We start from the raw sequence: 15,770 nt of genomic DNA on the forward strand, positions 1-15,770 counted from the left end.
TAATGGAATTTCCTTTCTACTCAATGCTGGCTCTTCGATCTGGTTTTAACAATCCCCAGTATCCTAACACCCCCCCCACCCCCCACCCCCACCTCCCCGGTCCTCATTATGTCCCTATAAGATTACGTATATGTGGGATTGTTGCCATGACCATTCGTAAATTTGACTGGAGGATCTGGTTCTCATTTTCAACGTATAAACTTAAAATGTTCCATGATATTTCCTTGCAAATTGCCGCCTAACGAAGGAAATAAAACCCACAAACAACTTCTATCGCTGATGCAAGCAAATTGCTTGCCAACATAGCTAGACACAAGACATCGCACAGTGTCCAAGTTCATGTACAAAGTTGATATGTAAGAAAAATATTTGCCAATGTAGCGTCTGATCCCAGGGAAGTTTAATTGAGACAAATGTTCCGTGAGTCATAGAATTGTGTGTGTGTGTGTGTGTGTGTGTGTGTGTGTGTGTGTGCGCGCGCGCGTGTGTATTCAGGGTGTAACAAAAACACGATTTAAATGGAAAATCAGTTTGGATTTAAAATGATGTGATTTGTCTTTTATTGACACTGTATGTCTTTGAAGAAAATACCCCCATGAAGAGTACTGACAAGTTCCTTTACTGTATATGTATGTGAAATAATAACCAACAAGAAACTCATTCCATCTTACCCTCTCTCACATCGAACTGAATCATGATCCCATTGAATCGAAGCGAATCATTCCACTTTAAAACTTTCATGCACCCTGTAACCCAATAACATGATAAGCTGTCCACTTTAGTGACCGCTGTCCCTGAAAGGGTTAAAATCGAACTGACCTTGAATTATGTCACAACCCATGTAGCGAGGTACGCTACATGGGTTGTACATTGGTACGTTTTTTTTTTGTTTTTTTTTAAAGATTTGCACACCCAAAGTACCTATGATTTTTTAAGGGAGTGAATGTGTGTTTTTTTTTTAAATTTTCCAAATCAATGATTTCTATGATTGGTTTTATTGTTGAATGTTAGCAATGTAATTCCATAATCCCTACAAAATATTTGGATTTGCATGGAATTTTGCAATATTTGAAATACTGTATTGTTTTTGGGTCTATGTGGAAATGTTTTATTCCGTACGATTATTTATACTTCCGATTTGCAGATGTCATGTTAGGTGTACGTTAATACATGTGGTATAAATGACCTGAAAGGTAATTAGAGCCACCATCATGTTTATTTTTTTCCCCTGGGGGTAAAATGTACACCATGCACCTGCGGGGCATACTGACTTTTAGAGCCGATACTGCCATTGGAGCAAATAATGTCGTTCAATATCAAAATGATATTTCATATAATCCCTGTTAAATCATTGTTCGAAAATACTGATGACCGTATTAAGTTCCAAAGCGTTGTTACTGAATCACAGAAACATTTATTTTTACCAATCACTTGTAAAGTTTTACTTTGCTGGTAAAATATTATCCTTTACAATATGTCATAGTTTCCCTCTTGCGGTTAATATACTTCCTGCTTTTCAATTCCATCCGACCTGTTTGCCAGATCTGGTCTGGTTTTTGCGATTCCATCTGCCATGTCTTACCCTTGACTTCTCCTCCAGCTTGGTCATCATGATAATGTTGGCCGTGTGCTGCTCCCACACCATCCTCCAGAAGTCCCCAAAGGTCTCCGGAAGGGAACCCTGAGTGGCGATGTAGGCATTTTGACGCCGGTATCCATCGATATAGTTAGCATTGATGTAGTCACTCCCCGGGACACCTGAACATGAAGAATATATGTTAGCAAGGGTGCATGAAGACATGTGACAAATATTTTCAGGCAATTCTCATTCCAAATAATAAATCCCATTGCTATTCTGATTTCCCGTGAATCCATCTATATAGATTATTCCCAGTCAAAAAGAGTGAAAGCAGCTTTATGTCCCAATAATGAAGGATGTGGATCAACTGAGGTTGTGGCAGGAAGATTAATGTTTCCACAGGGCACAGTCCATTGGTGTGGGATTGTTCAGTCGTCTTGTTTTATAATACATGCTAAGACGATCATGCGTCTAATCTGAGTATACTCTGATGTGTGGCTTTGAATGGCAATAGGACTGTAAGGCCGCTGGTGTGTAAGACAAGGCTGACACTGCTTGTGTCCTGGAAAAGATTGTGTGTGTGTGTGTGTGTGTGTGTGTGTGTGTGTGTGTGTGTGTGTGTGTGTGTGTGTGTGTGTGTGTGTGTGTTGTGAGAGGCCATCTGTGTGTGTTTGATTTCGGATCAGTCCTGCTCATCTGGGGCCTAATACCATAATCCCCAAAATCACTGAGTCATAGCTCAAACAAACAAGCATACAAAAGAGATACACACTTGAAAACACACACAAACGCAGTTAGCCGTGACCTGATTATGCCAAAGTGGGGCACACAAACTCATTTTTTGCATCTTTTGATGGCAATTTACATTAACATATACAGAATACAGACAGGAGATAGACAAATGAAAATAAAGTCTGCACAATTTTTAATTTCTCTGTTGGCTGAATGAACAGCATTCCCCCAAAACATTTTACTGTTTACATTTGTATTTTATATCAATTGTAAACGTTTTTTCACACCATCATTTAATTCAAAATTGTTGGGGTCCCCTCTGGCTCCCTTTCATTGCCCCTAAATTATTTGAAAACGGTTGTGGGGATTTTAAGGGGAAAAAGTCTTGTAATTATTTCACATGCAGAACTACCAATTAGACCCACATGACGTTTGAGGCATAATGGCAGCAGATTGAGCAGTATTTGCTTCTTTTGAAACGTGGAGATCATGGCAGACTGCAGAAGTGATACTCAATGTTTAGCAAAAGACTTTAAAAGGCAGCTTAGCTAAAAGCTTTGATATGCTACAACTTTAGTGCTCGGGATAACAGCAGACACGTTGTGCAGCACACACACACACACGCACACACACACACACACACACACACACACTCTCTCTCTCTCTCTCTCATGCACAGACAAACACAAACATATTGACACAAACTTTGATGAGAGTCGCTTGGCTGCTGAAGAAGCTTCCCAGGAACTGTGTGTGTTTGTGTGTGTGAGCGACAGAGAGTGAAAGAGAGAAAGAGAGAGAGAGAGAGAGAGAGAGAGAGACGTCTGTAAGTGATTGTGCACATCCGTTGCTGTGTACAACTTCTGCATAATTATTGTTTCATGCTTAACTGTGTGTGCAGGTATACGTATTTTACACAGATACAGACGGACAGACAGCGCTGAAGAACACGTAGAGGTTGGGCTGGGGGTGTGGGGGGGTGGGGGGGTTCCTCACACATGCTCTGCCCAGATAAGGCTCATCTGTTTGGGCTTGGCCTCCCACTTCCTCCCTCTCTCAATATTGTGGCTGCCAGATTCTCTGCCTCTGGTCTATCGCACCTGAGGTGGCTGAATGTGCCTCCAGGCACATTAAGGAGAGGAAGAGAGATTTTCTTTAACTCATACTGTGATATAAATTATGGAGATCAATTACAATACTTGTTCTGTTTGAGTTCTGGCTTTCTGAGCTCAGAAATAAACGAAACCTTCTTCGATTCCCAACAACTAATTATTTATGAAAATTCAAAAAATGACTTTTTTTGTGATGTGATGTCATCGGGGCGGCGGAGCAAAAAGAAAAGAGGACAAAAATGTTATTCGTGCTGGAGCCAAAGGACAGAGTGACCGAGTGATGGATGGTCCTGAAATCTAAGGTTACGACTAGATCCAGACACATCCGCATATCTCCATTTTGGCATGGAGTTTTCAGAAACCTTCGGGTGGGGGGAGGGGGGGTTCTAAACAAAAAAAATCTCCGCGGATGTGTGCAAGATAGTGCAAACCGCAGAAAAATATCTCCCATTTGCAAAATACCCAGCGATGTGCAAGCACACGCTCACACACAAACACGCCGGCAACTTGTCTTACCCTCAATGCCAGAGAGTATCACCCTGGAGTGGTCATACGCAATGACGTTAGCGTAGCGGTTCTTTGGTTTGTTGACCTCCAAGTTGGAGTTCTCCCACGTGAACTGCTGACCGGGGTCAACCGACTGCAAAGCACAAAAAAGACAAAAGTTACCGTCAAGAGTCGGCGAACAAACATCGGGCCTCATGCTTGTTTTGGATGATGTTCACAAGCACGTTGGCACTTGGCGGTGTTTTGACTCCAAATGAAAGATTGTTTTTGAAAAGGTTCTTCCTGCGCATTGGCACTTGACAGTATTTTGAATCCAAATGAAAGATTGTTGTTGAAATGGTTCTTCCTGCATATGGTCTGGCAGCTGTGCTAGTCTGACAAATCACCACAGCATGGATGTTTGGGTGCAGTGATTTGATGGAACATGTAGAAATGACATCTGGAACAGCATGTAGAGGAGCCAGAATGGCAACGTTTCATGTGCTGGAGCTTAAAGATCTTCTTGAGTATTAACCTAATGTACTTCCTCTTCCATTAGCTTCAGATTGATCATGGCTTACTGCACACCCGTGTTGACTTGAAGTGGGCCCTCTCCTCTTTATGCTACACATATTCACGAATCACAATATTAGATGCATCCAGTTTAATAAAAGAGTTTTACTACAAAATAAAGAAATCATCCCTTCCAAAGAGGGTTATGCTCTCAGAGTACTAAATTGTTCGAAACAGTTAGACAACTAAACAGTCAAAGTAAATAGCGATCCAAACATTAGGAAGATCTCTCAATGGATTTGGTGCAATCTTACACTGCTACAAAGCAATGCCAACAAATCCAAAAATATGATTCAATTTGCATTATAACAAGCAGCAACTATCTTTGTGCAATTTTCTAAAAAAAAAAAAAAAAACATCATATGAAGTCTTCAAATGCCTCTAAAGTCATTAATAACAAATACATGCAGGAAATAAAAACTGATGAAAAAGCCTATTTATTTATTTCTGCCTATCTTACGAAAAATAAATTGCGCTCTTGGGCAATTTTAGGGTAAGAGACACCATTTTGAAACATGAAGGGAATTTTGATGCATTGACTTGAAGAGCCCTTTGGAATTTTGGCCGGTAGAAAAAGATTCCTCGAGTAGCAGATGAAAGCAATAGTTACAGGAGGTAGGAAGTTGTACCATTTCACTATTTAAAATGTGTTTGAGAACAGATTTGCCGTAGATGACATAACACAAAAACATTCCCCAAAATCTAGTTTTTTCCAATACACACACACACTTAAAAAAAAACAATTACTCTCGAACCCATCATTTGAATTTGCACAATTCTTGGTGCGTTGTACTCGTGTTGATGTCTAAAGTGTTGAAAATAACTTGCTCTTTTTGAAGATGAAATGTTAACGGTTGGACGACAAGGCATTTTTTTAGATGATTTTGGAGGTGTGAGGATCCCATGGTAATATTTTAAAATATAGGTATATAGGATGAAATAATAATGTAATAACAACAACACCACCAATAACAATAATTCAAGATTCATATCATGGCCAATTCAAAGTCAATTGAATTCCATAATTGTTTTCAATTTAAGAAATTCATCCAATCCAAGGATTAAAATTTGTATGGAAGAATAAAAATAGGAAAAATGAGAATGAGTCTGGGACTACCTCTGTCTTTGACGTTTGACTCAGCATGACTTAGATTTGCTATTGGTTTTACTGCTTGGTGCTTTCTACCGCCTTAGTACTTATTACTTATTACTGATTCGTCTTACTGTTTATTGTATATGTTAAATCGCTCCATGTACAGCACTTTGTATGCAGCGATGGCTGTTTGAAAGTGCTCTATAAATACTGTTGACTTGACTTGACTGTAGTTGGCAATCTTGGATGCTGTTTCCATCCACCCATTTACTATTCGTGTCGTCATTCCCATCGCAGGTGAGCAGGAACGTAACCCAGCTGACTCTGAGCGACAGGCCGGGTACGCCCCGGCCTGGTCGCCAGTCGATCGCAGAGCGCAGTTAATGTTGCATTTTGGCCAATCGCAATGCACCACTGACTATTCCAAAGCGAGTGTAACATGAACGTTGACATGCAGGCCAAACGAGATCTTGAGTTTCGAGACATAAAACAGAAAGGATGTCGGGACTTTCCGCTGTCTACAGAGGGGGAGAACTAGCAGAGAAAGATGATACGCGCTCAAAAAGATTCCTCCGGGAAAGAGAGGATAGTCGTGTTAGACCAACACATTAAGTTCCTGGAGTAATTACAGTGTAAGCATCTCTGCAAGCAGGGAGAGGCAGACGTGAGGTCATTATGGAGCTGTCAATGGAGAGAGATGAGGACGAGAGAGCCAGAGCAATTTTGCAATTGTGAATATTATACGACACATAATTATGGTTTGGTTGGGGGAAAATGGACAGGGGTGGTACTGTGGGTGTGCGTGTGCTGCTGCATGCGTGTGTGTGTGTGTGTGTTTCAGGCTGATCCTCTTGCTCTGCCCAATATCATGTGTGTCTGATTATTTCACCGCAATCATTTCTGCTCTCCCCCCTCAATGCCTTCGCCATCCATCTCTCCCGCTCGCTCGTTAGGGGCTCGCCGACGAACAAAGCACACAGTCATGCAGAGAGAAAGCCGGGAGGCTCAAACCGCACGGCTGCTTCCTCCACCGGTTCGTCCATCCTTCTCCAAGGCTTCTCCCTAAGCGTTTCAAACGGCCTCAAGCTGGTTTTCTACCCGTTTCTATAATGCGCTCTTGTCCGCCTCTATACGACCGCCACACACCATTGATCCCTCTCGTGTGGGAGCCAATTAGAGGCTCATGTCTCCATCACTCAATACAGCCCTGATCCAAAAACTCTGGTCGATATCTCTCTGTGGAGCCAATTGTGACGCTAGCTCTATTTGCTAAACTGCCAGTATTTTGGGGAGCCTTTTTGTGACGGACATCGACTGTGGTGCAAGAAAAACCTCTGCCGAGCCCACATTGACTGGCTTTATGTGTCTCATGGTGAGGCTGCAGTGCCTTTATATTTCTATCTGCCTCTCCTCTTTCTGCACCAGTGGACCGGATAACGATCTGGCTGTAAGCAAACTTTCCTTGAGCCTTGCATTTTCAATTTCCATCTTTGGGCTGTGTGGATAAGAGCATGACAGCAGAATGGGAAATGGGCTCAATCTTGCGTGGCTTTGATCAATATGCTAGAAAGGCAAAAGTAACGGGAGAGCCGGCAATAAGAAAACATGCAGTCGTTCCCCGTTGACATCTCTCGGGGAATTCTTGCGAGAATATTTTGAAGCACGTGCACTCATCCGGAACACGTGACGTCAGAGGTCATTAACGTGAGGTCGGTGGTCGGTACTGTAGTTCTTCCACACCAAACTCAGTCACGCATTCCTCAATGTACTTTGCTTTACACGCTGACGACACAGAAGGACCTTGCCCAAACGGTTCCCTCAAAGTTGGAAGCATGCGATTGTCCAAAATGACTTGGCAAGATGATGAAGATTGATTGCTTGAATATTTATGAATCTATAATTTGCTGATCCCTGAGTGGAAATACTCTTGACACAAAGATGTCGAGAGTAATGGGATTGCACAAGATTTAGGGTTTCAGAGCCTTGGACTTGAGCTCTTCCAAGTTCTTGGGATATTTGATCATGGCCTGTCCAACGACCATATATTTCCACAGTGAGTCAAGAGGCATGGTGGCAAATGCGGTCAGCGCGTTTTACTTTCGCGTGACAAAAACCATGCGTGAGAGGTTAATGAAATTTGAAAATGCTCATAGTTCTGAATGTTTTTCTGGCCTGTGATTCACTGATGTCCAGTCCAGGGTGTACCGGCCTCTTACCCAAAGTCAGCTAAGATAGCTCCAGCTCAACCGCAACTCTGAACAGGAAAAGTGGCTGAGAATTCATAAATGATTGAACGAATGAATCTTAAACTTGCAAAGCCAAGTCTTTACAGAATAGGCTATTACTGCTCCCACACTGCCCAATTAAAGACGTTTATCCGTATAGTTGGCTACATGCATACTAGAATGCGAGGAAACTCTTCGAGAATTCTATCCAAAGTTATTACAACTTGGCAAGAAGTGACGGTCCCAATTCAACGTGGATGCGGACCAGGCAACGTCCTCAAGTTCGAGCTTTTCGGTCGGGGGAGGCAAACGATTAGCATTCCTACCTCGTACTCTTGTGAGAACTTGAGATTGTCGTTTGCTTTGAGGCGCTCAATGTTATCTGCCAGTTCCGAGATGGGGACGGGTGGGTGACTTGCCATGCCTGCCGAGCACGAGGAGAGAGAGAGAAAAAAAAGAGAGACCATTATGGAACATGTACAACTCAACTCGTTTTTGGAAAGGAGAAAATGTTAAGAGAGTTAACAAGATCCTCAGAGATGTTTTTTTCTTTTCTGAGGTTGACCACAGTCACAGCGGAGAGTGTTTCTTTGTTAAGTGACCATTCTCTCTCCAAAGCAGACAGAAAGAACAATGTGCGTGTTTGGAAAGTTACTGAGGCACACTAACATGTCCTTTGAGTCAATGCAACACGGCTGGTGGAGATTAAAAAAAAAAAGGTTCTGACACAGACAGTTAAAAAATTTAACATTGCGGCAAGGGAAGAGCCACTTTTAATAAAATACAGTGGAACCTCTAAATTCGAATGCCCCTGAACGTTCCAGTTGGAATATGTTTACAAAAAATTCACCTCTGCTTATCTCGCAAGACTTCAATCAATGTAAGGCAAGCGTGTTTCATGTAAACGTCACTTACACCTATATAATAATCAGTATCTGTTCTGATTGACACTGTTTTATTGTGGTTGGAGTTTAGAACTGCATTGCAGCAGGATAAAAAATGCTTTTCCTATTTTGGACTTTTTGCATTTTCTTGCTTTTTTTTGTCAAAATATATCTTAAGAATCTCAGTGAAAACCAGAAAGAATCGTGCCTGTTTTTTTTTTTTTAATTTGCTTCTTGGGTGTTTTATTTATTTATTTTTTGTGTGATGACACTGATGAAGTTAAATGACAACCAAAGCAGCAGCCATTGAACTCATCGCGATATAGAGCAACACATTTGTCTCGGTCCTCGTCACTCGCAGTATGAGCCTGATGAAGAACGGAAGACACACCCCAAAAACTAACTGCATTGCGATTCATCTTGCAAGACGCAAGACGATATCTCCATCTGCGCCTCGGTCGTCAATGCCCGTGATCGTTTTTATCATCTTATTTTAGCGGCGTCACATCTTTTTCCTCAATAGCTTCCATGTGGCGGTGTCTATTTAATTAACTAGATGACACCGGATCACTTGATTTTCGACGGGAATAATACATTAGTTCCGAAGTACAAACAATACGACAATCGACAAGCGTGCTGGGGGAAAAAAAAAAGTGCATTCAACCTTAGACGGTTCCACTGTACAACAAAAAGCTTATTGACGATATGTTGTCAATTCAAGCAGCTCCATCCTACGTGGGATGAAAGTTAGTTAGCACGAACATTTACAAAGGAGCACAGAATGAGAAGAAATGAACCGGCGAGGAGGAAAACGATGACAGCATAACTTTGCTGGACCGTGAGACCAACTAACTTGACAAACGCCGATAACCACGGTACACTGATACACGGTAGGCTGAAAAGGAAACAATACCATCGTTAAAAGAAGCAAAACTAAAAAGGAACCAAAAGTAAGTCTCTGAGTCGATATGCATACCCGGGGTCTGGAAGTTGATTCTACGCAGCTCCACAGGATCAGTGGGATGATGAGACGACATGGCTTTGCTGCAGGGGAAACTGCCCTTCCTGCCCTCGGCCTCGGCTCGTTTCCTGGCAATAAACATCAGACAAGTGTTACATGCAGCTTGACTTGATTTACTTTAGCACTTCATACTCAACTTCATTCACAAAGTTGCACGATGCTTGTTTGGTGAATGCTAAGATACTAGCGGCGTGTAAAAAACATAACAAAAAGAAATTAGTCATTGGATTCCTTTTTTGCTTATTTTCAAGTATATTTAATACTTATGTTACAATGCAAAACAATATGACTTTATTTATATAGTGCCTTCACAATAGCTTGCAACTCATTCAAATCAGAAAATGCGGCAAGCTCTTATTTTGGAAATATTGGACTGAAGCTGTCAAAGCATCATAATGCAAAAAAAAAAATAAAAAAATAGACAATTACGTTGTTGAGAGGTGATGACTATAACTGTCAAGCCAAAATGATAACTACAGGCAAACAAGGGGCTGCTATGATATGTTGAGACATATCAACTGTTATTGGTTAATTGTCAGCATTCATTCGTGCCTTTACAGAATTTACATTTTTATTTTGACATTGCCATTTTTTAAAATTCCAACGTCTGTGATTAGGGTGGCATTTCATTGACTCAAATGATTCATTAATATCACCCCCGCCCCCCCAAAAAAAGAAAAGATAGACAAATCCTTGGAGGTGGTTACCTGTCAGGTTTGCTGGATCCAGACAGGAGAAGAGGAGCACAAAGAGGAATAGACAAAGGAATTGGACAACATTATTATCTGTTTTCTATGATGTTACTTCCTCTTCTATTTTACAGTGACTTATTCGTAAAAATCAGCAGACAAAAATCGAAATACGTCGTACTATCATTCACTCATAAAAGGCATCTCGGATGGATGCATGCATATTGAAAACATCACTGCACGACGAAGCTCGGCTTCAAGGTGCCTGCTAATATCCGGAGATCACCCTGAACTTTAAATCATTAGCATGGTGGAGATTCATTTCCCCGTAGCGCATCTGCTGCAGCAATTATTCATGCGCGTCAAGATAGCTTCAGCCGGGAGGCCCGATGATTATCCTAATGTTCGATAAATGGAGCTACCTCCAATTCATTTGGCAAGACAATCACTTTCACTGTTTGTAAACTGCAAATCAGATGAAATCGTTCCTTTTTATTTTTTCAGAACTAAGACTGACATGGAACAAAGGCTGATTGAAAGCACTACAGATGCCAAATACACCTGCATGAATAGGAGTCAAAAGGAGATATCGATCTATTGCTTCTGCTTACCTTTTGAAGAGAAGGATGGCAATGACAATGCACACGATGAAAATAACGGCCAAGACGGGACCGACAACCCACAAGAGACCCTCTTCCTCATCAACGATCGGCTGCGGGTCCACACCCGATGACGTCACCGAATCAGAATACGGGCTAGTGGAGAACATGGTCTGTGGGAGAGCGTGTGAAAGGATTTGAATGTTAATAATCGAAACACGTTGACAAATTTGAGGGGGGTGCTTTGTATCTTACGTTCTCCGAAAGGTCGAGCAGGGCAAGCACAAAGAACACATATTCCTGGCCGTTCTGCAGTGGCCGGTTGCGGAAGTCGCCGTAGTTTTGCCCGTCACCGAGCGTGAACTCTGGGGGGAGGGTTTTAAATTGAGCGCTGACGTAAGCTCTGGGATCTGATTGGCCGGCCTGTCTGCGGATGCGCAGGGCTCGGCTCACGCTGGTTCGGTTAATCTCTCTCAGCAACTGACGTGGAAGGACAACACAGTAGGCAGTCAGTTGCGGGGCAACACATTGACAAACACACATTCACACCGAGTGACGAGTCTAGAGTCTTCAATTAAACTAACGAGAAAATGTTTGTTTGTTTTTTTACGATGTGGGATGAAGTCGGACTACCCGAAGAACACCCACCAGGAGACCACACAGGAAGGCTGGCTGCTCACTAGTCAAGTATGATGCGCCCTGTTAACCATAATTTCCTAAATATAAACTCTCTAGGATCCCAAAAAAACATTATCAAAGTAACAATGGTCCGTTCAAAGAGTATCACCTGACCCAACGGCCCACTAGCATCCCACAAATCATCATCAAAGTATCAATAACCTCTTTAGGGAATATCACAAAGGGGAATGCATCATCATAATCATCATCATTGGAACGGAAATCAAATTTCACCATGCAGGCAGTGGACAAGAAAGGCAATCCCAATAAGTGAAATCATTCAGGCCAAATATTTTGAGGCACGTATCTCATTTCCCAATTCAAATTTCCTTTTATGTCAGTTTTATGTCATAGCGAAATATAATTTTTGGGGAGACAGATATCATTATTGCTTTTCATAGATGTTAAATTGAAACTTTTTCGAAGCCTCTTTTCTTTCGTGCAAGCATTCAATCTTTTGGGGAGGATTCCTACAAGCATGCCATCTTGTTTCGGCAATTTATTGATCACGCTTCCTTGCAATATTGCATTTAGCTCAGGGTTGTGTCAAAATGTAATTTTTTGTCAGGTACAGCCATTCCTTTTTCATTTTGCCATGCTGAAATGTGATATTACTTTTCACGCCAATGCTTTCGAGCATACATCAAAAGGTGTTTGGGCCGAGACTGACTGCTATTTCGAGGTCTAGTTCTTTTGAGCGGAAAAAAAGCCGCAGCGTGTGGAGTCACTCTCTGTATGACCTGTAAACAACACTAACCCTGTGACTCAAAGTTCTTGGCAAGTATGGAGCCGAGTGACTGTTATTTGAAGGCTGTTGCAACGTGTTGCTGAAATCAGTCTAGCTCCAGTGTGTAAGCATACATTGCCAGCAAAATACTTCAGATGTGGTGCCCTCGAGTCCAAGATCATTCAAATTGAAAAGGGCAGCAGCTTTGATGAACCATGTAACATTTTTTTTCCAAAACGAATGACTACCTCATCTAAGTTCATCTGATCTGGGTCCTCCCATGGAATCAAGAACTTCCCTCCTCGCTGTTTCTTCAGCGGCACCACCACGACGTAATAACCCCTAAAAGACAGGATGGGTTGAGCTTGAATGAAGGAGACCCTGAACTAGATGCACTCTTTTCTATACTGCTCTATAAAGTCTCACAGCTTCAATTCTAAACATATCATAAAATTTAAAACGGTGTCATAGTGTGAATCAAAAATTGATGCTTATTCTATTTCTAAAAGTGCAACACCTGTACAGCTCTTGTCATGGACATGATGTGCAGGTGTACCTAATGAAGTGTCCCACTTTCCATTGGAGAACAAAAGTAAAAGGCCACAACCCCCACCCCACCACTCTTTTTTTTATCAGCTGGAGCACCAATAGCTTCCGCCAAGCCATGAGGGCACTCACACTAAAATGATAAATGTGTCCCCAGTGCATGACTCACTCCCCCGCTTGCTGCTCGCACTTAATAACATAACTGGCATTACAGCAAATGTGGTAAAACGTTGAATTTGCAGCAGTGAGATGAACAGATATGCTCTCGGAGAGTGGAATTGCTGATGATGTATTTTAGTCATAAAATGAAACATGCAGCTGATTACAGTTTGTGTCTACATCTTTTATCAAAATGGAAGGAGTGTAATGAGAGCAAAATAAAGTGACAGGATGGCGGCAAAGTAAAAGCAGTGTGGGTGTTGCAGGGGAATGAATCATGCAGAGATTTACAGTGGAGAGTGCACCGGTTCTCTATATTTATTCTGGGTTTGGGTGAGATTACGAGCTTTGTGCTTTTGCCATGTCTGCTGTGGGAGTTTGAAGAATTGTAAGGCCGCCGACTCGTAAAGAGAAATCCCTCCTGTTTGGCTAATAAACGTAAGATAGGATGCAAGGGAGGGATGGTGGAATTTGCTCAAAGGGCCGATAGAGACGTTAATTCTATTTTTAGGAAATTGGAGCATCTCTGTTGCATTCAATCACACGTTCGTCTCTCGAATGGGGCTTTCCTTACTTGACTTTAGCTGACGTCTGCACGGATGGAAGTTGTACAGTCACCATGCCATCAGCGTTGGTCTTTCCCACCACGATGGGCTTGCTTTTCAGGATGTCTGGAGCAGTAGTGGCGGTGACGCGGTGCTGGAGGCCGCCGGCGCTGTTGGCCCGGTTGGTCAGCAAGAAAGAGTACAGGGTGTCTGGCTGCAAACCGGTGATCAGCTTTTGTGTTTGCTTCCCGTCCACCTCCACAGACTGGCCTTTTCCGTACAGGATCTGAATACGGAGAAGGTATGAATGTATTTTTCGAAGAGTAAGCAACACACTAAAATACAGCATATTGTTTTTGCAGATGAGGTAAAACTATTTTAGTGGCATACCCCTTTTTTTTTCTTTCCGATGCTTGATACCTTGAATTCCTATATAGTTCAAAATTCTTTATTTTCCATGAAATATGTGGTGAAACTCACATATAAACCCCCCCCCCCCCCCCATCACCACCACCTCAAATCCTTATTCTTGGTAAAGGGAAGTAAAAATCAAACGGATTAATTTAAATTTGGTAGCATCAAATTCTGTGATGTCAGCCCAAGGTTTGTCTGAAATTAATTCACATTGTGCCTTTTGCGGCAATATACATTTAACATCAAGGATTGGATTTAACGAATTGAGCTGTTGTATTAGCCCACATTTTGCTCCCTTTCAGCCAACACATTTTTTGAAGCCAGAAGAATCAAATCGAATTGAATCATTCCACTTGGACAATGAACCGTCATGGAATGCTACGGCACCCCAGGTATCATGATACGTATCCCATCGTCTTTAATTGGAGAGATTCACAGCCACTTACTGTAAATGGCTGTGTAGGATTCTTGTCTCGGACCTCCCAGGACAACAGAACTGAATTCTTCATGGCGGCCTTCACTCTGAAGTTGGTGGCAAAAACTAGGATGAAAAACAGAGACAAAAACAAAATAAACGAGATTAACCAGAGGAGGAACTCTTGAATGCTGGACCCAGGTTAAAGAGAATACCTGTGTATTAGTCTCTAATAAAAGCCATCTACTCGTATTTGCTTGGGTCAACATTTAGTCAGAGTGACCGGACAGACCCAAGGATCTTACCTTGCTTTGGGAAAAGGAAGTTTTGTCTAAAAGTACGGCGACAAGACAATGAAAAAGGACACTTAGGATGTAACCAGACGTGTGTATGATTGTGTGCATGTAGACTCGAGAGTGATCAGTTAGGAAGTATGTCTGGTGTCCTGGACGATGAAGATCAGTTATTAGGGAGAGCGTGTTGAGTCCTACCTTGGTCTAGCCGCTGCGTCCTAAATTGGACACCGGGGCTGTACGGACCAGGGCCGACAGTGGTGAACGCGCACACCATGACATCATACACAGTATCGGCACTCAGACCCTCCAACAAAACACTTGACCCTGGAGTGGGCACCACAACCTCCGTGGAATTGCCCCGACTGTTTATATCCTTGTACAGCACTGAGTACTTGACAATTTTTCCATTTTGCTCAATGAGTGGCACTGATTTCCATGTCAAGCGAAGGGAATTGGCAGACATCTCCTCTGAGATAATATTTTCTGGGTATCCGGTTGGGATGCCTTCAGGTGTGGTCACTTCTTGAACTGCCTCTTCTCCGTAGCCCATTTTGTTCCGGGCGGACAGTCTGAACACGTAATTTGCCCCCTTGTGGATGTCATGAGCTGTGTAGCGATTCTCCTTGGTTGGGAACTCCACCACTGTGAAGGGAAGGACGTCGACGCGGCCAAAGGTGAGGCGGTAACCCAGGATTGGAGTGGGGGGATTCGGTGGCGGGTACCACTGAAGCAGAGCGGTGCCCGAGTCAGTTGAGCTTGCCATTAGTTTGGGCTTTTGTGGCACTACAAAAAGGAATTAGGAGAACAGACTGTGAGGAAAACCAATGGCTAAACTGTGATGATGCATAAACCTGATTTTTGTAATGAAAAAACTAAACAAACGACTGTGTAACAGGTTAGCACTTTGAAAAGTAAACACGATATGATACATGAACCATTGTCAAAATTGTGATTAAAATTCTTAGTATTAGACAGTTTAATAGTGCTTTGCTCAACG

General features: G+C 42.3%; 1 protein-coding gene across 34 annotated transcripts in view; it reads right to left on the minus strand.

The window, feature by feature from the left end:
• LOC127613869 (receptor-type tyrosine-protein phosphatase delta-like) overlaps window positions 1–15,770 on the minus strand; it is a 159,954-nt gene that overhangs the window by 15,530 nt on the left and 128,654 nt on the right. For 13 of the 34 annotated variants that reach the window (XM_052085130.1, XM_052085128.1, XM_052085149.1 and 10 more), the window contains 12 exons: window positions 14,969–15,556; window positions 14,509–14,603; window positions 13,678–13,934; window positions 12,647–12,740; window positions 11,249–11,473; window positions 11,006–11,166; window positions 10,413–10,424; window positions 9,661–9,773; window positions 9,538–9,579; window positions 8,127–8,224; window positions 3,940–4,063; window positions 1,583–1,758 (listed from right to left, as the gene is read on the minus strand). In XM_052085130.1, coding sequence (XP_051941090.1) covers window positions 1,583–1,758; window positions 3,940–4,063; window positions 8,127–8,224; window positions 9,538–9,579; window positions 9,661–9,773; window positions 10,413–10,424; window positions 11,006–11,166; window positions 11,249–11,473; window positions 12,647–12,740; window positions 13,678–13,934; window positions 14,509–14,603; window positions 14,969–15,556 — 1,985 coding nt within the window. The remainder of the gene's footprint in view (window positions 1–1,582; window positions 1,759–3,939; window positions 4,064–8,126; window positions 8,225–9,537; window positions 9,580–9,660; window positions 9,774–10,412; window positions 10,425–11,005; window positions 11,167–11,248; window positions 11,474–12,646; window positions 12,741–13,677; window positions 13,935–14,508; window positions 14,604–14,968; window positions 15,557–15,770) is intronic. The other 21 variants (XM_052085147.1, XM_052085143.1, XM_052085148.1 and 18 more) reach the window with 7 other exon arrangements.

Source organism: Hippocampus zosterae, chromosome 13 (genome assembly GCF_025434085.1).
Source record: "Hippocampus zosterae strain Florida chromosome 13, ASM2543408v3, whole genome shotgun sequence".
NCBI classification, from domain to species: Eukaryota; Metazoa; Chordata; class Actinopteri; order Syngnathiformes; family Syngnathidae; genus Hippocampus; species Hippocampus zosterae.